The 25,658-nt window shown below is 60.7% G+C and overlaps 1 protein-coding gene across 12 annotated transcripts in view; it reads left to right on the top strand.

The window, feature by feature from the left end:
• Nucleotides 1-25,658, top strand: part of KDM4B (lysine demethylase 4B) — a 133,614-nt gene that overhangs the window by 42,027 nt on the left and 65,929 nt on the right. For 10 of the 12 annotated variants that reach the window (XM_028125998.2, XM_088017897.1, XM_028126004.2 and 7 more), the window contains 4 exons: nucleotides 2,793-2,958; nucleotides 8,180-8,355; nucleotides 9,185-9,299; nucleotides 13,401-13,594. In XM_028125998.2, coding sequence (XP_027981799.2) covers nucleotides 2,818-2,958; nucleotides 8,180-8,355; nucleotides 9,185-9,299; nucleotides 13,401-13,594 — 626 coding nt within the window. In that variant the 5' untranslated portion in view covers nucleotides 2,793-2,817. The remainder of the gene's footprint in view (nucleotides 1-2,792; nucleotides 2,959-8,179; nucleotides 8,356-9,184; nucleotides 9,300-13,400; nucleotides 13,595-25,658) is intronic. The other 2 variants (XM_028126006.2, XM_028126007.2) reach the window with 1 other exon arrangement.

Here is a 25,658-nt window from a genome sequence, read left to right as displayed (position 1 = left end):
GGGACCTTGGCCCGGGGTTGCTGTTCGCTGAGATTCCTTTTTCGTTTCTTAAGTACGTACACGTATGATTTTATTTGCCTGCCTTCACAAAATGCGTCAAAGGTAGGGAGTGTTGGGATTATAAACCATTTTAATTTTCTTCTTTATATTTATCTACTCAAAACCTTCATTTCAAAAGGCGCAAATAAAGCAGAGGAAAAATCACACATAATCCGCCGCTGAGCTGCATCTTGATGATGCCGGTGGTTGGAGTAAAGCGTGTCTCGCCGGTGCGCATGTGCAGAAAACCCACCTGCTGTCTTATCATCTGCTCTTTCCACCTCCTGGATGGGAAACTCATCTCTGCATCATGATTTTTGATGCGTGAGGGAGCTTGTGTGGGCAGGACCCTGGGCTGCCCCAGCTCTGGCTGGGACGAGCTGGTCCCGGGGAGGTGGTGGGCGTACCACACAGCGCCATCTCCCCCCCCCCCCCCCCGCCGTGCCGGGTGGTGGATGGGCTGGAGACAGCCCCCACCGGAGGTGACACCGCTTGTCCCAAGGCGCTTGGAGGAGCCTGTGCGCCCTCCCCTGTAGGCCACACGTGAGCTAGCCTGGGGGCAGAGGCAGCCAGCTGGCCAGGATCGGCCAGGCCAAGGATGGGAGCTGTTGAGTGTGGGGACTCAGGCCCTGCCACCTACCTTTGTCGGGCCTGGGCACATGATTTCCCCTGTGGCCTCAGTGAGCTGTGCAAAACGAGCTGATTGTGTGGAGTGGACGAGTCACCCACATCAGTCACGTACATGCTCATGTGCCCGCTGCCAGCCAAGCTGGGCACTGTCCACGGCAGGCTGAGGGCTTAGGACCAGGGGCCACGACCAGGGGGGATCATGTCCAGCCACAGGCGGAGCTGCTCACCCACATGAGACAGGTGGTCGGTGGGGTCCCCTCAGAGGCTCACTGCATTGTGCCATTAGGGGGTGGCAGGGAGTGGGGTGGGAATCGCAGGGTTGGGGGTGGCAGGGAGTGGGTGACAGGGTGGGGGAGCGGGGTGATGGGAGGCTGGTGGGGGGTGGCAGGGAGTGGGGTGGCCTGTGGGCTTTGGGCAGAGGAAGCTGCTGTCGAGTTTGAGCTGGTGTCTCGTGTCTCATCTGACGTCCCTGCCTAGGGAGGTCTCCCCACCACCCCGCCCTTCTACGGCTCCCTCCATAACTGACAGCCCAGCTCAGTCCACGCTGATGTTCCAAGAGTGTCAGAGTCAAGGTCATCCCCCCGGGCCATGAGCTCCCCCAGGACTGACACGCTGTGTCCTGTTGCCAGCCGCGGAGGCCATAAGTGAGCCCCACATGGTGGCATCTGGGCTGGAGGGGAGAGGGCAGGTGGGCTGGGGGCTTGGGTAGGGCTGCAGGTACTGGGCCCTGGCTGCAGGCAAGGGGGCTGGCTTGGGATGGCATGGTGGTCAGTCCCAGGGGCTGGTCAGGGCTCCAGTGGGGCAGCCTTCTGGGTGGGCAGCCTGGCTGTGGCCCAGGTCCTGTGGTACCTGCTGCTCTGAAGGGAGCTTGCTGACAACCCCTTTCCCTGTATTAGGCTGTGTTTTCACGGGGGTTCCCTGTGATTCCACCCAGAGCTATTGTCACACAGTGCCATGCACACTCCTGCTTGGTGGCCATGACCCAAGGAGAAGCCTTGGGACTTGCTGTGTACACAGGGGAGAGGGCCACGGTGGGGTCCCAGCCCAGGTCAGTGATGACCGCCCCCCCCCGGGTTGGGGCCCTCAAGAGCCCTTACTGGCAGGCAGTCTGTCATCAGAGCCTGGCCTTAGTGCTGCCCCCCCCTGGTCCCAGCCCCTTCACCACAGGAGGGGGTTGGGGTGTTGAGGGCAGGGCCTGGAAGGGGTGCCTGAGGCCCCCAGAACCTACCCAGCAGATACTGCAGGCCTTCGCAGCCATTCCTGGGCTCATGCTGCCCTCTAGTGCCTGCCAGGGGGAGTGCCATTCGGGGAGGCTGCTGCTGCAACTTGGCGACATGGAAGCCCCCTTCCAGGGCCGGTGGACTTCCTGGGCCTTCTTTCTCTTTGCCCAGCTTACTTGAGGGTCAGAGGAAGTTGGGTTTGGCGAATTGTCTTCCCGGTTCTCAGGTCTGTATGCACTTGGGTTCTGACCTTTTCCAAGGGACCTTTCCCCAGAGTCTGTCCCCAAGCCCCTCCCTGCTTGGGATGGGCCACCGACTGCCTCGCTGGGTCCCCTTACCTCCTGGAACAGGAGGGGGCCACTGCAGCATGTGGCCTCCTCACCAAGAGGAGCCTGATCCCCAGCCTCTCTTCGGATATCCCCAGAATATCAGCCATGCTCTCGGCTCCTAGGCAGAAACTTCCAGGCTTGGTTGCCCCCGAGGGTGACACTCGCACACACAGCCTCACTCACCTTCGGAAGCCCGCCACACGGGCTGCTGTCGGTGTGGGTATCTGGCTCCGAAGTAGATGCATTGATTTGAAGCTGATGCCGGCAAACCTAGATAAGAAGTCCCCGATAAGGAAAGCTTTTCTTTCTCAGGGTCCCTAGATTGAAATTAGTGCTCCGGCTTCCAGTATTGCGTTGGCTTGGAGAACTAGGGCGCCTCTGTTTTTAATTAGTTGCAGTCATTTTGGTTTTTTGTGCCAGTGCGGAGAGATGGAGTTCGCTCCCAGGCTCCTCTCTGGCCCCAGCTTAGCTGCGCGGCCCCTGTCTTTGTCTTCCCGAGGCCGCAGGTATTTTTAGCATGTCCGGACGGGTGGCGGCACTGACGCGCTCACGCTCTCTTGTCCTCCCCTCACAGGTGTGACAGCCTCTCTGCAGCAGCCATGGGGTCTGAGGATCATGGGGCCCAGAACCCGAGCTGTAAAATCATGACGTTTCGCCCAACCATGGAAGAATTTAAGGACTTCAACAAATACGTGGCCTACATCGAGTCCCAGGGAGCCCACCGGGCAGGCCTGGCCAAGGTGGGTGACGCCCCGGGCCCAGCGCCACCTTCTACCAGCTCGGCCCTAAGCGTGCCCCCGGGGCCCTGGGCCTGGCGTGGCCATGGCCGTGGCCGTGTTCACCGAGCTGCTCTGACCTTGTTGTCAGCAGATGTTACAGAGTTCTTCCCGCGTGCCAGGCTCTGTTGTAGGCCTGGCATGCAGACATAAGCCCCGCAGCCCATGTCCCCGCGGGAGCCGATGGCCAGGGCCAGCCTCGGGGGCAGTGGGCGCCTCGGGCTTCATGGTGGCGACACTCAGTGCTGCTCACCCTGCGGCGGGAGGGCGTCGAGTGTCAGAGAAGGCTTCTGGGGAGCTGTGTCTCTTCCGTGGCGTGTCACTCGTGGACCATCCGTGCGTGCGCGTGGTGAGAGCAAACAGACAAGCGCAGTCTGTGTTGCTTTTTACCGTGAACGGTTCGCGGGAAGCTGCGTGCGTGGCACCGCTCGCCCAGTCATTTGGAAGGTGTGTAACCTGCTTGTCTTGCTGCCTGGTGGCTGCCTGTGTACCTGGCTCTTCCTCCGTGGTGCCTGCTTCTCCGTTCTTGAAATTGAGGAATTGACCTTTGTCCACAAAGGGCCAGGGAGTCATATTTTCAGCGTCGCAGGTGGGGCGGCCTCTGTCCCGTGCTCGGCCCCACCACCTTGGCGACCCGCGAGCCAGCAGGCGTGGCTGTGTGCCAATAAAACTTTACTGATGCACGCCGAAATGTGAATTTCACGGGACTTTTGCTGGTCCCAAAACATTTTTCTTTTGTTGCTTTTTTTTCCCTAACCATCTGAAAATGAAAAAAACAACACCCCACATTCTTGGCTCTCGGGGCCATACAAAAGCAGGCGGCGGGCGGGACTTGGCCCAGGGCCGCGGTTTGTTGCCGCCTGGCAGTAGTGGGGAGAGGAGTGTCCCCCCCCACCCCCCCGACCTGGTTGGGGTGGTTTTGTTACGGGTGTCAGTCCCTCTCCTGGTTAAGGTCATGCCTCTGATGTCAGCCCAAGGAGACATGGCAGGCAGTCCGCTGGCTGCGTCTGCTTCCCTCTTGATTTTGTTCATGTACACGCGCCAGCATGCATACGGCGTTCGACGGTCCGGACAGTCGGGGACCAGAGCCTCCATGTCATGTTAGCTTTGCTCCTCCTGGGAGACTCCGTCAGGTCCCGGGTTCTTGCGGGTTTGGGGGTTTTCTGCCCGGCTGGCCGACGGGCAGGTGTCCGTTGTCGGGGACAGTTTCCTGCCTTCTCTGCCCTGTTGAGGGTCCCTGTTGGGGGGGGGTGTTGTGGGGGGAGAGCCTTCTCTGCCTTGTCTCCTGTCGTTGGCCTGCTTCGACTTTCCCCGGGATGCGACAGCCCTCGTGCTTCTGGTTCAAATTGTCCCTTGTGCTGGGAGGTGTCACGAGTTGCTGTCCCGCACAGCTCTGCCTGGGGCACCGTGAGGCCGCCGCAGCTCCCTTCCCTGTTCCTTTTTTCTGTCTCACTGTCTGGGGCGCCCCTCTCCTAGCTGGCCCCCTGGCCCTGGCCGTTTCTCGAGTTTTCCATTCACGGCGCTGTGGTGGCCGCGGGCTCCGTGTCCCCTGCCACCCAGGCCCCCCACGCCTCTACCTGCCTTTGCCCCTTCCCGGCTCATCTCCCTCTCTGTGCTTCTCCTTTGAGCCCCAGTGTTCCTGCTTTGAGCTCTAATCCCAGTGGAGTCATTTTTGGCTAATGTATTTGGATCTAAGGCAGCTGTTCGGACTGGGTGTTTCCTGAGGCAGGAGTTTCCTGGGTCTGTTTTCCTTCCACCTTTTGTGTGCTCCTTCTCAGCTTCTTGAGGGGGATTTTGTGTGCGGCTTCCTCTGTGTGCGGGGCGGGGAGGGGCGGCGTGGGGCGGGCACGGGTTCTGTCGCACCTGGGTACAGGTTGAAGGACGTTGGCGAGTGCAGAGTCGCGCCGACTGCGCGCGCACACTCATCCCTTCTCTCACCTGGCCGGGACCGTGTGTCGGGCCCTCGAGCCCCTCAGCAGCCTCCCTGCTACTCCGGGGGGACAGGTGGGGCTCGGGAGGCATGTGCCGGGGGCCTTGGGTAACCCCTGTCCTCTCGGATGGGGGCGCTTGGCTCTCAGGCCTGCTGGCCTCTTTGGAGAAGGAACATGGTGTGCTGCTGGCCCAAGCCAGCTCTGCAGGTGCCGATGTCATCTCATCCCGGTCTCGTTGGTCTTGACCGCCCTTCTTTGCGCGTCTGTGTGTGTAGTGCTAGGGGTTTTCAGTTTCATCCCAGCTGCATTCCCCACCCCCCGCAAAAGCTCCGGTGGAATTGGGTGGGGGTGGCTATTCAGCAGGTATAGCTGGGACCAGGGGCCAGAGCCAGGAGAGGCTGTGAGGGTGTGGGGAGCCCCATTTTGGGGCTTTGGGGGCACCCCTGTCTTGTTCTTGGCTGTTCTGTGCATGTCCCTGCCCCCTCAGGCCAGCGCTGCTGGGAAGTGCTCGGGTGGGAGGGAGTGAGGGAGGGGCATGGCGCTGGGTCCTGCGGGAGGGGTCAAGGTGCTTCGGCGCTTGGGTGCATCCCCAAGGACTGTCCCTGCAGGCAGGCGGTGCCCCGGTGCCGCCTCCAGCCACCCGTCCCACCACCTGCAAAATGGCTTGGCGAGTGGGAGGTGTCGGGGGCAGAGGCCGGCCCCTCACTTCATTCCCTCTTATTGAGTCCCCCGCACCTTCTAACCCAGCTGCTCAGACTCCCCCGGCCACCTGCCTGGTGCCACCTCATCCACCGGGGGAGTGTGGCCTTTCTGTCCTGCTCAGCCTTGGCTGAGGCTTGTCCTCCAGGAGCTTCGAGGGCGGGCCAGTGCAGGGCCACGCCATGCCCGCCAGGCACTGAGTCTAGGAGTCAGGATGCTCAAATGTCTTCCAGCGATACCTGTTAGAGGTTGTTCGCCTCGAAGCCTCCCTTCAGACCCTGGTCTCGCGGAGATTCGAGGGCGTCAGGCCCCGGCACGTTGATTTTCCCAAGGGCTTGGGGTCCTAGACCCGTTGGAAGCGGCTCTGTGTCACGTGCCTTTTTCAGAACGTGCCGAGTGTGTGTCCACGCAAGTGCCGGTCGTGCGCGCCTGAAGCAGCCTCCTTGGTTCTCTGGCGTCTTTATGCATCAGCGCCCGTGAGGGATGGAAGAGATGGGCAGGGGAGTCTATGGCTCTCAGGAGGGAGCCGAAAATTTGGGAGTGACATGTTTGCTTCATTTTGCAGCCTTTGTTTCTGGGCGGGCTTCGTCTGATGGAACTGGCTGGGTGAACCCCCCCCCCCTCGCCGCCGTTTCCCTGGCGAGCATGCGTGGTGGCGGGGGGTGGGGGATCTCCACTTCTCTGTGAAGGGGAGGCGCCACCCATGTGGCTAAGGGGCCGCTTGGAACCCCTTCCTCTGTGAGAGCGTCTCCCACGCTGGAGCCACCGGCCCTTTCGTTTGTATTTCTGGTGCTTTCCGTGTCAAGTGTGTTAGTTGATCGCCTGACTCTTCAGATTTCTTGCTTGACATCTAAGAAAATCGCCGACCAGCAGGCTGACCCCAGCACCCTGTTGTCGTGAGGCCTCATGCCACACGTGGGCGGGCAACTGTGGCCACGGAGTCGGGAGAGGGCATGTCCCCAGAGGGAGCTTTGACCGAGCAGCTGTGTCCCCTTTTAACTTCAGTCAGGGTTCCCAGCCTGGGCCCTGCTGACATGGAGGCAGGTGGTTCCTCTGGGGGCGTCCTGGGTGCCGTGGGGCCTGAGCAGCGTCCCTGGCTGCACCCCTGTGATGCCAGGAGCCCCCCAGTCATGACAGCCACACATGTCCCCAGACACGGCCCAGTGTCCTGAGCCACTGACTTCCTCTTATTGCTCCTGTTACTTAGTTGTGCTCTGTCAGCAAATCGGCGAGGGTGCTGGTGGTGGCAGCACCTCTCTGTTGTTAACTGGCAACCAGGGGATGAGGGTTTTCGTGGCCAAGCAAAACATTTCCTTGCACTGATGTCTGTTGGGGAATCCTTGGGGATGGCAAGGATCTCAGCTGTTCTGGAAGCCGCCGGCAAACTTGGGCATTGGTGTGGTGTTCTTCCCTTGTTGGCCCTGAGCTGGGGGAGGCCTCGGCCTCCCCAGAGTTCTTGGCTGCCGCCCTGAAAACAGGTTGGTTGAGTTCCTTGTCCCAAAGCTCCTGGGTGGCCCGCTGGGTGCCCCGGAAGGAGAGCTGTTTGCAGACACCTGCCCAGGACTGGGAGATACCAGCCCGTGTTGGCCCCAGGGGCCTTCAGAAAAGCGAGCCGGGCACCCGGGAGGCCCCAGCCTGGCCCAGAGAGCACGCTGCGCAGAGGGGGGCAAGCAGGAGGGCGAAGAGGCCAGTCGGGCAAGCTCGGCGCTGACCCGGTGCCCCCCGCCGCGGGCGGCCCTTCCCCGAAGCCCTTCCTGCAGGCCCTCCGGGGCCTGTCCTGGAGAGGGGTGGGGGTGGTCCCCCGCGGGACCAGCTGCCACCAAGAAACAGCCATGCTGTTCCTCAGAGGTGACCTTCTCAGGTCTCGTCCCCTCACATTTGTGGCATCATCATTCTCTGGCCTGTGGCGCCTCACTAGCCCTTCTCTGTCCTTTGTACTTAGGACTTGTCCCCTTTCTGCAGTTTTCTTATCCCTTACGGTGCTTATCATCTGCTCGCTCCCACAGTGGAAGGCCCTCATGGGTGTTTGTTGTATGGTGTGTCCCCCCCCCCCCCCCCCCCACCTAGGGCTGTGCTTGCCCCTAGGAGGTATCCCGGCCTCCCGGCCTGGCCCGGGTGGTCCTGAGCCAGGCTCGCAGCGCTGCCTTCCGCAGCCGGGGGTGTGGCCGCAGAGCGCCTGAACAGGCGAGAGTGTGGGAGCCCCAGCCCCCCCCCCCCGCTTGCTCACTTTGTGATCGTGCACATGCGCATGGGGGCCGGCTCCTGAGCTGTGGAGGGGACCGCTCCCAGCCCCCGGAGCCCAGGCTGAGCTGCGGAGGCTTGCCGGGCGGCGTCGGGAGGCCAGCATGGCTGTGCCCCAGCGGGTAGTGCCCGTGACCCCGCACAGGTCACTGTGGGGAGTTTGAGGAAGTATGGAAATGGTTCCTGGTGCCCCTACAGTGTGGGACCTGGACGCGTTCCCAGGGAGCACCGCCAGTCTCCTGGGCCGGGGGGGGGGGGCGCGGCTGTGTGTCCTCCCATCTGCCGGCGCCGCTGACTGCCCTCTCGTCTTGCAGATCATCCCCCCAAAGGAGTGGAAGCCCAGGCAGACGTACGATGACATCGACGACGTGGTCATCCCGGCCCCCATCCAGCAGGTGGTGACGGGCCAGTCAGGCCTCTTCACACAGTACAACATCCAGAAAAAGGCCATGACGGTCGGGGAGTACCGCCGCCTGGCCAACAGCGAGAAGTACGTGGCCGGGGGTGAGGCGGGTGTCAGGGGGGGCCCCTGAAACCCTGTCTCTGAGGAGGAGCCACACCTTGAGGGCTTCCAGGCCCCCTGAAGTGGGGCCCTTGGCGGCTCCTCGTTCTGGGGGTGCAGAGAGAGTGGGACATGGTGGGAACTTGTCCTTGCCTCCCGTCCCTGGGCTGCTTCCCCACACCCTCCTGCGACATCTCCAGTCCGATGGCACCTCCTCGGGGTTTCCTGGGTCACACACGGGGCACACTCACACGCATTCCCTCGCACATCCCGGGGCATTTGTGGGCATTCCCGGCACACGCCCCTGGGCTCACTTGGGCGCCCGCCTCCACTGTTGACTCTTGCTTGTTCTCTGTTCCCCAAGCCTCCCTGGCTGGCCGAAATTTGTGCATTTCCGGCAGTCTCTTCACTCTCAGACATAAGCATCCCATGGGGCCAGGGCGTCGTTTGCCTTCTCCTGCTGTCCTGGCCCCCGAGACAGGGCCCGGCCTCTGGTCGGCGCGGCTGCTATTTGCAGAGCAGGGGGCTGAGGAGAACCCTCAGAGCCTGCGTCCCTCACCTGCCCCAGCTGTTCCCGGTGTGTGTTCCGACTCGGGTGCCCCAGGCCCTGGTGACCGACGAGATGGGACGAGTGGGCGTCATTCCAGGGGGGCCTGCTGCCCATCCCGAACCCCCCCAGCCCTGAATAAACGCTCTCCCAGGGCCACATCCGTGTTCTCCGGGCTGTGTCCTGAGATGGGGACCGAGAACGTGTATCCGGCTGCGCCCTGGAGGGGTGAGCCCCACGGCCATGGTTGCTGTGTTGTTCATTCACCAGGTACTGTACCCCACGGCACCAGGACTTCGATGACCTGGAACGCAAGTACTGGAAGAACCTCACCTTCGTCTCTCCCATCTACGGGGCTGACATCAGCGGCTCTTTGTACGATGACGTGAGTACCCGGGGTCCCCGAGAGGTTCTGGGGGAATGAGGGACGCCGTTTCCTGGTAAGCGGTAGAGGGAAAGGTGTGTGAATGGGACTTTATCTTGAAACCCGGATGTTACAATGCTGCGGCCAGCTTAGCTGGGCGTTCTGTCGGGCTCTGGTTACAACCACGTGCCAAGTCTCAGGGTGAAGAAAGAAGGAATTCCACGTGTGTTTCTGATTTGCAGAATCTTTCCTACAAAACTGTCAGCCTCTCCTGCCCTGATCTGACCTCAGGTAGCCTTCAGCTGACCTCCCAGCGGCCTCCTAATCCTCAGTCTAGTACTTTTCCTCTCCAGTTCCTAGCACTCTGTCTTGGGGGAGCCTCGGGGCCCCGAGTTCTAGCCCTTGGGAGGGCCCTGGGGGTACCCGGGGCAATGGAGGGGCCTCATGCTGGCCTTGGCCTGTTAGGGGCGTAGACCAGACACTGGTGGAGATGTGATGCAGAGGCCCCACCGAGGTGCTGCTGTTCAGCAGATGAGGGTTTGAGTGGGACCCACACTTTTTTAGGGAACAGTTTATTAATATTTATGGGCCCTCTGATAACCCTGGGTCGGCTCTACCAAGACTGATTGCTTTCTAAGCTCTTGAGTCTGACGTGTGTTCTGCTCTGGGGCTCTCCCCGGAGCGGCCCCGCAGCTGCCATCTTTGCCCCCTACCCTGAATCATCATTCTGAAGATCATCTCTTGCTGGAACATTCTGTCCACTCATCCGTGGTCCTCATGAGAGTAGCTGGGGGTGCCTCCTGAGTCCTGCCTGGGCTTGGGTGGGGCTGGCGTGGGTTAGAATAAGGTCCCCTCCTGAGTAGGGTCAGGACCCTCCTGAACCCACTTAGGACAGACTTGCGTTTCCCAAAAGGTGTTGGAAAGACGTGACTATCGCGTGGGCCCCAGCAGTTCGCCCAGCTTGGGGAGCCTGTCTGACCTGTGGCCCACGGGCCTCCCACCTAGGGGGCCCCGCTTCGTGCTGGGGGCAGGTTTGTTCCTCTGAGCTGGGCACCAAGGGCGTGTCAAGCTCAGAGGGAGCTCACCCCTAAGAACCCGAGGAAGACGCCCTCGCCCTGGGAGGTCAGGGACTAAGCTGACTCCAGGCCCTGGTGTCCCCCTTCTTGGACCTTGGTTTCCCCATCCACAGCGAAGGGTACGGCAGGTGTGTGGCTGTCCTCCAGCAAGGGTGTTCTGGACGAGGAGGTTTAGCTTCTCCCTGGGACCCTGAGCTCATCCACTTGGCTTTGACTCCGCAGCAATGGCAAGCTTGTGAGGCCTCACCCTCTTGAGCGTGCTGAGGGCAGAGCCACGAGCATGCCTTGGGCGTGGCAGGGACAGCAGGGCGGGGGCCCAGGGCCCCTGTTGGCACACACACATCTAACATGAGGGGGCACAGCCCAGTCAGTCCCCCACGCTGCCCCTAGCACACCTCAGCTGGCGTGCGGCTCACCCCAGGGCCTCGAACTTTCCAGGACTGAGCGGGTGCCCTGTTGATGGTTACAGAAGCATTCGGCACCATTAGCCAACTTGCCCTTGCGCCTGGCTGAAGGCACCGAAGTTCCTGTGGCAGATTGAGTGGGGGCCCAGTGGGGCCGTGTCCCTGGGCTTTCTGGGGCCCGTCTGGGTGCCGCCTCCAGACGCCAGCCCTGCCACTGCTCCCCGTTTCTCTGCTGGCTTTGAGGGCTTCCTGGCCCCGCAAGAGGGGCCCAACTTCCCAAGCTCCCTTTCCCACGTCAGGCCGCCAAGGCCTGGAGGGACCCGTCGTGGCAGACCCAGATCAGGCCTCGCCTCCGACCCCATTCCATCTGGGCTCGTGGCACCACCTTGAAGGGCTTTGGCAGGAGGCCAGCACCGGGTGTCCCTGGGGGCCGCACCCCCTGCTCTGCGAGAGCATGAGGAGAGAGATTTTCCTGGCGCCTCTGCGGGAGCCCCGTTCTGGACGTTTGTGACCTTCTGCCCTCCTCCCTGCCTCAGGTGGGGACCTTGGGGCTCAGTGGCTGGGAGCCTTGTCCCCGTCCCCACCCCACTCTCCAAGTGCAGCCCCAGCTGTCGGTGCTCTTGACAAGGCCACGGGTGGGATGAAGCTCCAGTGCTCGTGGGCCGGCGCTGGGCAGCCCCGTGCCGGCCTGCAGTTCTGCTTCCTGGACTCGGAGTCGTGACTTCTAGGAAGGGACTCTGACCCCAACAGCTGCTGGGTTGGAAGAGCTGAAGTTCCTGTGTTGCGTTTAGGACGAGTGGGAAGTCACACGCCCATTTGTCAGACGGGCCGCTCTTTTCCACCGAGTTCTACGAAGTTAGTGCTCGTGGGGGTCGTTCGCTTGTTTATCCATTGTCTGACCTACGGTGTCTTTCTTAAAGGAAGCATTATTGAGGTGTAATTCACACACCACACAGTTCCCCCACATAGAGCACAGGATTCAAGTTTCTGCTGTAGTTCACTGAGTTGTGCAGCCATCACCACAATCAATTCCAGAACATTCCGTGAGCCCCAAAAGAAGTCCCTTTCTCATCAGCAGTCACTCCCCGTCCCCTCTCCAGCACCCATGAGCCCCCTTCCTGTCCGTGGACGAGCGTGTTCTGGACGTGTCACACACGTAGACTCACACCCCGTGTGGTCTTCTGTGTCTGGTTCCCTCCCTGAGCGTCATGGGCTCAGGGTCTGTCCCCTGGGCAGCGCGTGTCCGCGCCTTGCTCCTGTCTGCAACCCAGTGACCTGCCCTTGCGTGGTGTTAACCATTCACTTGGATTGTTTCCACTTTTTGGCCATGGCGAGTCATGTGCCTGTGAATGTGCATATGCAAGTCTGTGCAGATGTTATGTTTTCATTGCTCTGGGCACGTCCCTAGGCCTAGAACTGCGCTCCTCACATGCTCATTCCATGTTTACCTTCTGAGGAACGGCCCATGCTTTCCCCCAGAGGTCGCCCTGTTTCCCGTCCCCGGCAGGAGAGTGTCTAAGGGCTCTTCTCCCCCCACCCCACATCCTCACCAACACTTGTTGCTGTCTGTCTGTTTGACCCTGCCCGTCCTAGTGGGTGTGACGTGGTGTTGGCCCTGGGGTTTTGATCTGAGGTTTCCTGCGGGTTAATGATGTCGAGCATCTTTGCATGTGCTTGTGAACCGTGTATATCTTCTTTGAGGAGAAAGGTCCATTTCGGCCCTTTACCCATTTTTTTAATCGGTTATTTTTTTTCTATTGTAGTTACAAGGGTTCTTTAGAGAGGACACAAGTCTCTTACCTGATAGATTGACTCACGTGTGTTTTTTCCCTTTATGTGGATTCTCTTTTTCAGTTTCTCGATAGTGTCTTTTTTAAAGCACAGAAGTTTTTAGTTGGATGAAATCCAATTTATCGGTTTTTGTTTTACTCGAGGGCTTGTGATTTCGTGCTTGTGCTCTGGGCTTCTGCCAGGGGCTCGCCTTGCCAGGACCAACCACTGGTTCGGGGACCTTGAACGGAGAGGGTGCGAACGGGACGTGAGGCAGAGCGGGCTTGGGGTGGAGAAAATGCTGACGCTTGCTCAGCGTCTCCGCAGGCTTGGAGGGGTCTCCAGGGACCGAAAAATGGATTGACCTGTATTTTATGAGTTCTCATGGCAAGATGGGACCCGTTTGTGGCATTAGGAATAGGTGAGTCCAGTGGGCAGGGATTCTGGCCTCGTTTGCCTGGTTCTGAAAGCCGTCCCTGTCTTTTCCGGCAGAAGGTGCCGGGAGGGCTGTCTGGCACCTTTGCTGAGCTAGCCCCACTCCACGATTGTCTTTCTCCTTCCACGTCATTGACTTTGAGGCACGTTAATTATTCACGACGAAACCTCAGCCTTCACAGCATGGCCTTCACTGCCTGTGATTAATGCACAGCTCGGCGTGGCATCCAGAGAAAGCCTGCCTGACTGCCTGGCCCAGGCCGAGGGGCTGGTGTCTCAGGGTGGGAGTAGCCCCCGCTGGGGTTCAGACACTGGGGTGGGTGAAGCTCTGACGTGAGCAGGTTTGGGACTGGCCGTGAGCTCTCAGGCCCTCTGTGGGGGGTCACCCCGTAGCCATCCTGTGCTCTGCCACCAACCGTGTGCTCGCCGCCCTGCAGGATGTGGCCCAGTGGAACATCGGGAGCCTGCGGACCATCCTGGACATGGTGGAGCGTGAGTGCGGCACCATCATCGAGGGCGTCAACACCCCCTATCTGTACTTTGGCATGTGGAAGACCACCTTCGCCTGGCACACGGAGGACATGGACCTGTACAGCATCAACTACCTGCACTTCGGGGAGCCCAAGTCCTGGTGAGTGTCCAGCTGGCAGCCAGGCCGCGGGGAAGGGCTGCCCATGAGCTCCTCAGGGGCCAGACAGGTGTGGGGGCGCCTTCGGGTGGCCCCTTGGGGACAGGGTCGAGCCTGTGGCCGGGCAGGCAAAATTTGAGGGGCTCTGGCAGCTTGCGATCTATTGGCGCATCTCTTGTTGGCTTCAGGGGCAGCCTTGGTTGGTGATGAGGGGATACGTGTCCCTAGAAATGAGCTTCCTGCTCCCTGGAGCTCACGGTTTGCACCTGTGGTGGAGGCGTCCATGGAGTGTCTGTCGTATTGGGGACTCTCCCTGGGGCCGTGGGCCCCGGGGGTTGGGTGGCTGTGAGCCCTGAGCCTCCCCTGGCCTCCCCTGTGGCCTCCAGGTTCAGGGGTGGCTTTAGCAGCCAGCCCTCTGCTGTCAGGACTGGAGTGGGCGTGTCCTGAAGGCCACCCTGTGAGCGATGGGCCCGGCAGGCTGGGTCGAACATCCAGCGTGATCCGTGTTCTGGAAACTGTGTGCCGAGCACCCCCTCCACATCCAGCTTCTGCTGGCGGGACAGCCGGGAGCTGCCTTCTGTGCAAGGCCGACTTTGTTCACTGTGGTTTCCAGCAGAGATTTCTGAGCTGGGCATTTATATCTCCTTGCCTCTTCCCAGCTGTCTTAGAAGGTTCTGTTGCGGTAATGGTCACAGCTCAGAGGGAGTGGGAGGGGAAGCAGGAGCCCCAGGAGCAGTCGGTGGCTCTCTGGAACTCAGCCAAGCACCTCCGTGTGTTGAGATGGTGGGGGCGGGGGCAGAGAGGCCCAGCTTAGTTGGGGACCCAGGCCCAAGGGTCTGGGGTCCCAGACCCCGGGACCTTGGTGTCCCAGGCTGAGCCTGTGCCCATGGGCAGGGGGTGGGAGGCCACCCCCACTTCCTTGAAGTCACTGGGACATCCTGGAGCCCTTCACTAAGAGATGATGGGAGCAGGCTCAGGAGCCAGCAGGAGGCCCTAGGGGGGAAGCTAGGCCTCCCTGTGCAGGGGTTAGCTGTGGGACCACCCTTTCCTCACCTCTGAGGTGGACACAGTGGGACCCCAGCCCTGTTCTCCGTCAGGGGGCTCTTGCTTTGACAGGGAGGGATGCGGAAGCATTGGGGACGAACGCGGTAGGGGCTGCGTAACAAGTGACCACAAACCTAGGGGCTTAACGCAACACACACACATGTTCTCTGACATTTCTGGAAGCCAGGAGTCTGACTCAGGTCGCACCGGGCTAAACGCAGGCATGAGCAGGGCCGGTTCCTTCCAGAGGCCCCAGGGGAGACCCAGCTCTGGCCTTTTCCTGGCCCGTGGCCCCCCCTCCATCCTCACCGCCAGCAGCGCAGGGTCTGCCCATCTCTGGGACTCCCACCCTCTGCCTCCCCCTCGTGAGGGCCTTGTGAGGACGCGGGGTCCCCTGGGAACCCAGGGTCACCCCCACCTTGGGGGCCTTGACCTAATCCCATCTGCAGAGTCCCTTTACTATGTGAGGTGGCATCCTTACAAGGTCTGGTGATTAAGACGTGGACATCTTTGGGGCCGCCGTCCTGCGGCCACCGGCCCTCCGACCTTCGCATTGTCCTGCTTTGTTAGCTCGTGTGTTTGCTGGGATCCTGTTAGAATTCCACGGGCTTCTTGTTTTCAAGCCCCTTGTCTCTGTGGCTTTGCAGCAGCTCTTGATCATTGCAGCCTCTAGCTGGGAGGTATTTACCTTTTAGGAAAAATTTGGAGAGAGAGATTGACGGGTTTGGTGAGGCCCATTGGACAAAGGCCTGAATCTCACACCCCGTGCGGTCCTGAGCAGGTGGGTGGAGGCATATTCTGGTAGGCGGTGTCACCCCAGTGCTGCCCAGGAGGTCCCAGTGACAGCTCGGTTACCCCATCTCCTCCGTCTCCATGGCCAGGCCAGGCTGCAAGTCCGCGGAGGCCCCAGTCTAGGCCCTTGGAGAGGGGCTGCGCTCTGCCCGAACCCCACCGCTGTGAGCAAGGCTTGGCGGTGCAGCTTGTGGGGTGAGATGCTTGTGCCCCTTTCCTGGGGGCTCTGCCCGCCGGCTCCCAGCAGTTGGCGTCCTCCTGAGGGGCCGTGGCAGGCTGAGTGCAGCTGAGGACCTTCTGATCCACAGGCTCGGGCTGTGTGCACGAGTGTGTGTGTGTTTGCACGCGAGTCTGCAAGTCTTGCAGAGGTGTTTGTGAGCGTGCGTATGTGTACGTGGAAATGTGTACGTGTTCGTGTTTGTGCATACATGTGTGTGCGTGACGGTGCATGAGTACGCGTGCGTGTGTGAGTATGGGCGTGCGTGCGAGTTCCGTGTGTAAATGTGTAAGTGTGCAGTCATGTGTTTGTGACATACAAGTGTGTGCATGTGCGGAGGCCCCAGCTCGCTGGTCTGGACGCTTCCTCTTGCTGGGGGCCCCAGGGCTGGGGGTGGAGGGGAGGGGGTTTCTGGGCCCTCCCAGCACCGCGCCCCAGTCCGGTCCTCGCACGGCTCCCTGAGCACCGCTAGAGGGCGCCCCCGCCCTTCGGCCCTAGAGGCTGCTCCCAGCGCCTGCGGTAATCTCCCAGCTTCTTCCACCCTTTTAATGGACTCCTGGACCCCAGCAGTGATGGCCCCAGAGACTCCCTGGGGGCGGCAGCAGGAGAAGAGTGAAGACTGCCGGGGTGGGCGGTGGGAACGCCCAGCTCCCTGCCGACGCCCATGTTTTGGCCCAGGTCTACCAGCCAGAGGGATCGGAAAGGGAGAAAAGCCACCTTTACCTGAAAACACAGAACAAAAAGAAAGGAGCCACGGCTAAATCCTGGCACATGCCAGCCAAAGGCAGGTTGAGCTTCGGCCATGGCCCTGCCTGAGGATGCGGTGGCCTCGGGTGACAGGGGCCAAAGTGTGAGCTTGTGGCTGGCAGGGAGGGTCACAGGGCAGGTGACTTGGGAAGTAGCCTGGGGAGCCCAGGGAGGCGGTGGGGTGGGGAGGCTGGCTTCGAGGGAGGCAAGGGAGAGGGCACTGGGAATGTGAGGGGGAGCAGCCCCTGGCTGACAGGGCAGCTGACAGGCAGGACTGATGTCTGGCTCTGCACGCTACCTCCTGCCTCCAGTGGCTTGGGGTTGTCCAGGCTGCAGCCCCAGCACCCCTGTTCCCTGCCGTCCACCCACCCCTCACTTCCACCCCTTCACCACAACCCACTCCGAAGAGCCCTGGGGCAGCAGTCGGCAAGGCCAGCATCGGGCACAACAGCGGTTCATCTGAGGGAAAGAATGTTCCAGAAGGCAGCTTGACCTTGGTCTTGGTTTCTGGTCCTGAAGGGGGATGGGATTGCACATGGGGTTCCTCGTGCTGAGTGTGGCCGGTGGGAAGAGGCTTCTTAGTGCAGCTGTGTAGGATCCAGCTGCTGAGGCTTCCCACCCCCGCCCCTGCCAAGCTCCCTGCTCCCCTAGCCCCAGCAGCTCAGCTCAGGCCCCATGCCCTCTCCCCAGAATCCAGGTGGGGGCCCCAGATGTTGGCAGGGCACCCCATGCTCATATTAGCTATGTGTGACATCGGCGTATCTCCCCATCAGATTGTGGACCCTGGGGGGGGGGCAGGGCCCTCGGTCTCCCCCCACCCCCACCCCGGGTCCCTATCCCCCAGCAGGGGCCTGGTGCAGAAAGGGGGCTCTCTGCCTATCAGGGTCCTGGAGTGCCAGTGCCATGTCCATGGGAACTGGTCCTCGGGGCCGAGACCTGTCTTGGGCGCCCCTGACGCCAGCCCAGGGGGTGGGTGCGGTGCCTCTCGTCCCTGGGCTGGTGGTTCAGGGGCCGCTCAGTGGCGCCCTGGCTCCCTGCCCTTGCCTGGGACCCCGGGGCTGCTCCCTGGCAGATCGTGCTCACATGCCTGTCTCCCTGATTGCGTCGTTTCTCCCGCGTCTATGGCAGCTTAATTGCAACCATTTCCGAGTATTTCGGTAGCATTTTAAGTGTCGACGTCCTCAGGTTTACAGCGTTTTATGAAGCCTTTCTGGGTCTGTTGCTACTTTGGTAGTGTGATTTGTGTGTCACAGCGGCGTGAACAGCCTGGTGTCGATAAAAGCGTGGAATTGCTTCAAAAGGCCGGCATTAGGTGGTGCTCTCTGGCAGCAAGGCTAAGAATATCTGAAGCGTTTGAGTGCTTCAAAGTCCCTTTTGAGATGGGGATTTAAAATAGACCTGGCACTTGCAACTTACCCCCTCCCTGGCCTTCCCGGGGCCCAGTCGGTCAGCGAGGCCAGGAGGGCGGGCACGCGTGGGCCCAGGTGTGCGGGGAAGGCTGCGTGATTCTACCCCGATTCAAGTGGCTTGGCCTGCAGGGCAGTGCTCGGGGGTGGGGCAGCCCCGGGGCTCGGCATCTGGGGAGTGGCACCCGCCATCCCTGGCCCTCCTGGAGCCCCTGGTGGCCATTCCCCACATGCTGAAGGCCCTGTGGGTCCCAGGCCTTGTGAGCTTCCAGGGGGGAAATGTAAGATTATGGGAATGGCGCTCCCACCTGGCCTGGCTTCTTGCTCAGATCCAGCGCTGCACATAGCATTTCCAACAGCATCTCCTCCTGTTCTCTCTGCAGCTTCCTTGTGCCCATGGGGTGGGGGCAGGGAAGGGCGGGGGAGGGAGAGGAGGGGGAGGACAGGCCTCCCAGAAGCCTACTCCGGGCCCCTGGGTGGGAACAGCCGGCATTCCCTACAGGGTGTTTGTCTGGGCCCTGACCCTGGCCTTCACGCCCATGACTCAGCAGCATTCCCTCAGAGTGGTGGGCACTGGTCCCAGAGTTGAGTCTCCAGCAGTTTTCTGGAGGCTCCCCCAGCCCCTCCCACCCTCCTGCTTCTGTTTACCTGGGATGCGGTCTTTCAGGTCCTCCTGGTGCCCCACAGGCAGGGAGCACGTCCTCCGATCCGCACGTGTGCCACACACATGCCTGCCTGCGCACACGTGTGCAATGCACATGCATTCACTCGTGCAGGCTCCCCGCATGGGGGTTGGGGAGAGGGCCTCTCGGATCGTGCTCCCACAAAGGGCATGGAGACCGCCCCCCCCACCCTGCCCCGGCTCATGCACCGTCCTGGGCGTGATGAAAGGATCCTTCTAAGTGGAGTTCGTGGAGGGGGGGTGGCGGTGAGGGGATGGTACCAGAACTCCACTTCTCTGACCTCTAAGAAGCCCAGGGGAACAGGGCACCAGGGCGAGCTGAGAATTTTTCCTTTTGATGCAGCTGCACCTAGAGTTTTTCTTTGGCATTTTCCCTCAGGGGAGTTTCACAGGAGAGGGGTTGGGCGGCCTTCTGTTGCCGGGAAGCTTGACTCCCGGTGGGCACAGCCGTCTCTGCCTGCACGTGATACTGTGGGGGCCTGTGTGCGCGTGCACGAGTGTGGGCACACGCTCTGCCAGGGAGGCAGAACAAGGCTCTTTTGGGGAAGGGGGCTGCTAGGCTGCTCCTTTGCCCCTTGGCTGTGTGTCTGCTTGGCCCCTCAGGACCTCCCTGCAGGCCCACCTGAGGCTGCATCAGCCCACCTCCCAGCTGCAGCTCCTTTGCGCATCCATTAATCCCTCCCAGTAAGCCTCCAGGGATGGGTACCTGCCTTCCTCCCTGCCTCCCTGCCTCCCTGCCTCCCTGCCTCCCTGCCTCCCTGCCTCCCTGCCTCCCTGCTTCCCTCCCTCCCTCCCTCCCTCCCTCCCTCCTTCTTGGTGTCCAAAGCAGGCTCCCCAGGCTTGGCTGCAGGGGGCGTTGCTGGACCACAGTGCCGAGCCAGGCACCTTGAGGGCCTCTGCTTAGTCCCCAGGGAGCTTGGGACTGAGAAGTCTAGGTGGTGGATGGAGCCAGGTGAAGCTGCCCTGGGCGGCAGCCCCGAAGGCCCGTGGTGGGGAGGGCCAGCACCCGAAGGAGGCGGCACCTGGAGAAGGCTTGGAGACTTCATAGCTTCTGAGAGCCTGGCTCAGTGGGGACCAGGGGTCCCCCATTCCCTGACTCAGGCACAGCTCCTCATCAGGCAACAGGAGTAACTCCTCCCAGCTGCCTGGCTCTGGCCCCCGAGAGGCCCCGTGGTGTCAGGGAGGACTCGGCTCGGCGCCGATATGGTTGGAGATTGGTAGGAGCCTGACAGCTTCACAGATTGGTTTTAATAACTCAGCTTCCTAGCACCATGTCCTGTCACCCGCACAAGATGCAGAAGGGAAATGGACACTCTCCCACCTCTCCCCCTTCCCCCCGCTCCCCGCCCTGGGCCAAACCCCCATTTGGGCATCTGGGGACAGAGCCCTGTGGCAGCTCAGTGTGACCGCCGTGCCTGGGGAGGCTGGATGGAAAAGACCCACCAGGATGCCAGAAGGAAGGCAGTCCATCTGTGCCTTGTTAGCATGCTGGGGAACCCGGCCAGGCTCCGCTTGCCTCAGCCCCAGGTCCTGTGCTAAGGTGGCAGAAACAGCAACAGAAGGAGTGTTTCAGAGCAGGAAGCTCCCCCGAGAGCAGACTCCCACTGAGGCAGGAGGTATCAGAACCCCGAGATTAAAAGGGAATAGATAAGGTGGTGAGGTGGATCACTTGGTGTGTGAGTCAGGGTGCCGGGCTGCAGAGGCCTGCTCTTGGGGCCCTGTGACCACTCCCCGCAGGATGCTGAAATCGGTCTGCAGAGTGGCCCAGCCCTGCAGCCACAGCCAGAGTCCGCTCTCCCCAAACAGGCCACTGGGGGAGTTCCCTGATGGGGCCTAGGCCCCTCCCCGCAGAAGGAGCCCCCTTCTGCAGGAAGATGGCTGCTGTCCCAGATGGCCGGGGGAGGCCCCGAGAGCGCTGAGCTAGACCCACTGAGGCCCAGCTTCCTGGCCTGTTGGTTCTGGGTCGGGACCTCTGCTGCCTGCCGCTGGGCCCACTGTGGAGCTCAGCTTCCCTGTTTGATGCACGGGCCGTGGGCAGGCAGGAAGAGCCTTCTTGGTCCCCCTTCTAGAGTCTCCTCTTTGGACAGTGATTGCAGCGGCTACGGCAGCAGAACTGATTGTCCTTTGTTCCGCTGTGCCTGATCTGTGTGCCCTCTGTCCCCTTCTGAGGCCTGTGTGTGTGGGGGGGGTGACCCGTGCAACTTCCCTGGCTTCTGAGCCGGAAGTGCTGCATCCCCGAGCCTCTCTGAGCCGGGCCGACTTCGGACTCTGGTCACCCTAGAGTGTGCAGATGTGTGTGCATGTGACCGTGTGTACTCGGGGCGTGCGTGCATGTGTGCGTGCATCCAGGAGAGAAAGGAAAAGTGTCTCCTCCCGCAGGCAGCCTGTGAGTCTGTCCTCTGGGGTACCCCCACTGGACTGTGCCCAGAAGACCCGGGACCTGGTGCTCCAGGAGGTCACTATGAGCCACCTTACCCACCTTACCCATAGCGCTGGGGGGCCCCGGCTGGAGCTTTCGCTTCCAGTTGGACTTTGCCCCTTGCGCTCTGGAGCTTGGCATCATGACGTTGGCTCAGTGTTAGGATACGTGGGTTCACGCCACGGCCAGGAGGGCCTGTGCACAGGGAGCTTGTGGGAATGATAGCCGTGTCACCCCCACCCGGGTCCCCTCCTGGGCTTCATAGAGCCCTCAGCCTGACTTCTTGATCGGACCCCCAGGCGTTCTGCTTGTCAGGGTTGTGTAGTGCAAAAACCGAAAACTGATGTTAGCATTGGAAAATTAACTCCTGATCCTGATGCTGGAGAGACCTTTGTGTCTCAAACTAGGCCATCAGGTGTCATTAGACCGCAAGAATGGGATTGTGTCATCAGTTACCATGGCGAGTGCAACAGGCAGTTTTGGAGAACTTTGCACAGCGTGGTGCAATGCAGTGCGAATTCCAGATCATTCCATTTGTCTGATTCCCTTCTTCGGGGTGTCACACGCCCGAAAGTCTAATTACCTGGCGCTGCTCCAGCAACACCTGACAGCGTGTCACGTGAGAGCACGTGACGTGTGCCACTTGGGGTGGACCAGAGAACCCTGGAAACGTGGCGCATTTCGGGGTGCCCTCCCAGGGGCTCTGCTCCGCAGGTGGTGGGATCTGTGCCCGTGGGCTGGCTCCTTGCCTCTCGCGGCATGCTGGCGGGGACAGACACAGTTGGTGTTTGTTCAGGGAATGCAAAGTGATTTTAACATCGCGCTAAGCGGAGGAAGGTCAGCCTTCTGCTAAGGAAAAATCTCACCATATGCTGCTCTCCTCGAAAAGCCAGCGAGAGGGAGCAGGGGTTCCTCTGGTATTGCGGACGGCCTGACGCCTCGCCACGAGCCTGGACAGCGGGCAGCACTGCAGCTGGAGGGGTCTGGGAATCGGGCTCGGGGTGTCAGAGTGCACCCCAGGCAAACGCTCCACCGCGGGGCGCTCTCCTTGCGCTTCCCGTGGTTGTCATGGGCCCCTTTCCCCACTGTTTTGGCGGCATACTCTCTTTTTTGAAAAAAGATTTTGGTGTTTAGAAGATTTATGGAAACACTGAGGAGCTAGTCCAGGCGCTCCCCTGCCCCCACACTGATTCCCCACTGGGCTCGTCTGTCGGGCCGGGACCCTGCTGCAGTTAACGGACCAGTGTTGATACATTCTCAGCAAAGTCCACAATTTATTCCGATTTTCTGTTTCCCCCAATGCCCCTTTTCTGTCCCAGGCTCCCATGTGACACAGAGTCGTCATGTCTCCTTGGGCTCCAACGGGCTGGGACAGTTTCTCAGACTTCTCTGGTGTTTGATGCCCCTTGACAGTGGCGCGGAGGACGGGGAAGGGGTTTTGTAGGAAGCCCCTTCCTTGGATTTGTTTGGGCTTTTTCTCATGGTGAGACTGGGGGTTTGGGTTTGGGGAAGAAGACCCGAGTCAAGGACCCTTCTTCTGATGCTCTCTCGGGGGTACGGGGTGCTGTCACCATGGCTTGTGACTGTGGACGTTGGCCTCGCTCCCCTGGCTGAGGTGGGCGGTCAGGTGTCTGCCCTGCAGAGTCACTCTTCCCAGTTTGTATGCCGTTCTATTTGAAGTGTACTCTTAAAAGACAAACAAAAGAAATTTCCACTACCAGAAAAGAGAAGAGAAGAATGAACAGAGTAGCCTCGCACCCAGTGCCCACAGTGGACAGATGTGAGCGTCCTGGCACCCTTCTGTCAGGGAGTTTTGATGTGTTTCTTTTCTCTTAACCTCGAGTGGAGGTGGTTTTGGTTTTCTGTTGCTGCATGGCCAACCAGAGGGCATGTGGTCTGCATTTATTTGCTGTCGGTTCTGTAGGGCAGAACTGAGGCCTGGGCCAGCCAGCTCCTCAGCTGAGGCTCTCAGAGGCTGGAATCGAGGTGTTAGTGGGCCCCGGGGAAGGTCCACCTCTGGTCCCGTCTGGGTCGTTGGCAGAGTTCTGTTCCTTGAAGTCGTAGGAGTGAGGTCCCACGTCCTTGCTGGCTGCCAGCCCTGGGCCGCTGTCGGCCTCTAGAGGTCACTCAGGGCTGGCCATGTGCCCCCCTCCATCCTCAGGCCTACTTGGGATCCCCTCCCACTGGCACCACGGACTTGAAGAGGGGCCCCCCACCCCCTGCTTTTGAGGGCTCACCTGCTTAGGTCAGGCCCACCCAGGGTAATCTCCCTATATCAGGGTCTCCTGATGTCGGACCTTAGTTATTACAGCAAAAACCCCTCACAGCAGCACAAGAAAATGTTCGAGTCACTATGAGCAGGGGCCAGGCGTCTTAGGGGCATCTGAGAACGGTGTCTGTCATAACGCCTTTATTGCCAACTATAGCTCAGTGCTGAGGATGTGCAAAACATGTACATGCCCCAGAGATATGTATTTATGTACCGTTTATTGGAGCCAACCCCCGTGTAATCCCGACAATGTTGGGAAACGAACCTCCCCCCGCCCACCCCGTGCCCCTCCCTCCACGGCCCCCTCCCTGCCCGGAGCTGACTACAGTTCTTCTGCCTCTTCTCCTCCTGACTCGATGGTACTCATGTGGCTGCTTCTGTGGGTCCTTTTCCTACATGTGTTTGTGGCCCTGGGCAATGTGGCTGAGTGGTGGCTGGATGTGAGCGCCATACAAACAGACTTATTTGTACCTTGCATTTGTGCTGGGAGGTGGGGAGGGAGACACACCCTGTTTATGTGGCAGGAGTTGATTTATTTCTGTGGCTGTAGGGTTTTCCGCTGTACGACTCTGCCTCCATCTGTTCATCTGTTCACGGGTGATGGGCGTTCGGGCTGTTTCTGTGTTGGGCCAGCTGCATACGCCACTTTAGCGTTTTTACCGGGTGCTTGTGTACACAGTCCGTTACTGCATGCGGGGACGCACTGAGAAATCCTGACAGTAGGGGCCACGGGCGGGTGCTTGTTGCAGCCCCACGCCGCCCCCCTGCACAGGTGAGGCACAGGCTGGTTGGACACCTGCTCAGGGCCGCAGAGCTCAGAGGGCGGGGTCGGGGGCCCTGCCACTGCTCCACTCTACCCCTCGAGTCGGGAGGGGCGGCCGCTCAGCCTTGGGGTCAGGGTGTGTCCCAGGTGGCGGAGGTGGCCTGGACGTGAAGGTGTGGGAGGGAAAGGACTCTTTTTTTACAGAGTCCCCAGAACGGTCCCTGAGTCAAGCCCCTCCGAGCTGAACGAAGCTGGCAGGTTCCTGTGGGAGACGGAGACAGGGATTCGGGGACCGTTCTGCCATCTTAAGCGCGTGACTTCGGCAGAGGTCACCCTGGGTGTCCAGGTGGGGCAAGAGGGGGGATGTGTTCCAGAAATTTTGATGGGTGGGCACAGGAGACAGCGCCCCAGGCTTCTGCTCACCTCTTACTGGCCGGTGCCTGATCACATGGCCACACTTACAGCCGGGGAGCCTGGCAAACACTGTCCAGCTACAGGTCTGGGGGGGGAGAAGGGAGAGGGGTGGGTGCCGAACAGAGATGGTTTTGTGCGTCAGCTCCTGGCCCAATGGAGTGCCCACTCTGGGTCTGGCATGAAGCACGCCAGGGCTGATGGCACCTGTCAGGATGGGAGCTCACGGTGTGGCCCCACACCCCCAGAGCAGGGCCAGGCTGAGTGGTGGCTGGGCACCCCAGACGGGGTCAGGGAAGCCCACAGGGCTGAGGCCTGGGGGAAGAGGTGGAGTCGGGCAGCCCATGGAGAGGGGCCTAGCGGGAGGGTGGGCAGCCAGGCCAGGGGCATGGGACTGTGGGACTGGCTGGTTGGTGGTGGATGAGTTCCTCCCCTCACCACATCCCAGCAAGAGGATGCATCAGCTGGGAGGGCGGGCCCGGGGCCAGCAGGTCAGACTAGCGCCCTTCTGCTCCACTGGGCGTCATCATCCTCTGTCTCCCTGCCGCTCGCGGACACAGATGTCACTGGCCTGTCCCACCACCCCACCGGCTTGGTCTGGCAGGAGCAGATGGCCTTTCACTTTGGAGTCCTTTGTTCAAAGCGTGGTAATGTGACTGGTGTAGATTAAGAGACGCAGGGATTTGGCTGTGGGGCGCCCCGAGCTCCTGCTCCCAGGCCGGAGTGCCAGGCCAGTAGCTGGAGTCCTCTCTCTGCCCAGCCCTCTAAGAAACTGTTGGTTCTTCTTCTTCTTCTTCTTTTTTTTTTTTTTAAGATTTTATTTATTTACTTGAGAGAGAGAGAATGAGAGAGAGCACGAGAGGGAAGAAGGTCAGAGGGAGAAGCAGACTCCCCGCCGAGCAGGGAGCCCCATGCGGGACTCGATCCTGGGACTCCAGGATCATGACCTGAGCCGAAGGCAGTCGCTTAACCAACTGAGCCACCCAGGCGCCCAAACTGTTGGTTCTTTTTGAAATGTCGTCACTGGGCATGAATTCCCATCCTGAGACCCTCCCACCCGGCAGCGTTTGGATCAGGAGCTGACTGAGCCCCCAAGTCTGCGGCTGGGGCTGGGGACCCCTCCTCCTGCTGCCGAGCCGGGGCCAGCCTGGCCAGGGTCGCTCCCCCACCGCCTGGTACTGTAGACGAGCCATCAGAGATTCGGGGTCTGCGTGCAGGGTCTGGTTTCCATGGTAAATTTCTCTCATGCTAGTGAGGTTGCTGTCGGCAGATTTCAGCTTCTCTGGAGATGCCTGCAAATCTGTGAGGGGAGAGAGA

Source organism: Eumetopias jubatus, unplaced genomic scaffold, assembly GCF_037043125.1.
Source record: "Eumetopias jubatus isolate StellerSeaLion01/CBP00866 unplaced genomic scaffold, mEumJub1_p1.0 scaffold_1, whole genome shotgun sequence".
Lineage (NCBI taxonomy): Eukaryota > Metazoa > Chordata > Mammalia > Carnivora > Otariidae > Eumetopias > Eumetopias jubatus.
Note: the sequence above shows the minus strand (reverse complement) of the source record. Positions and strands in the feature narration are given on the sequence as shown.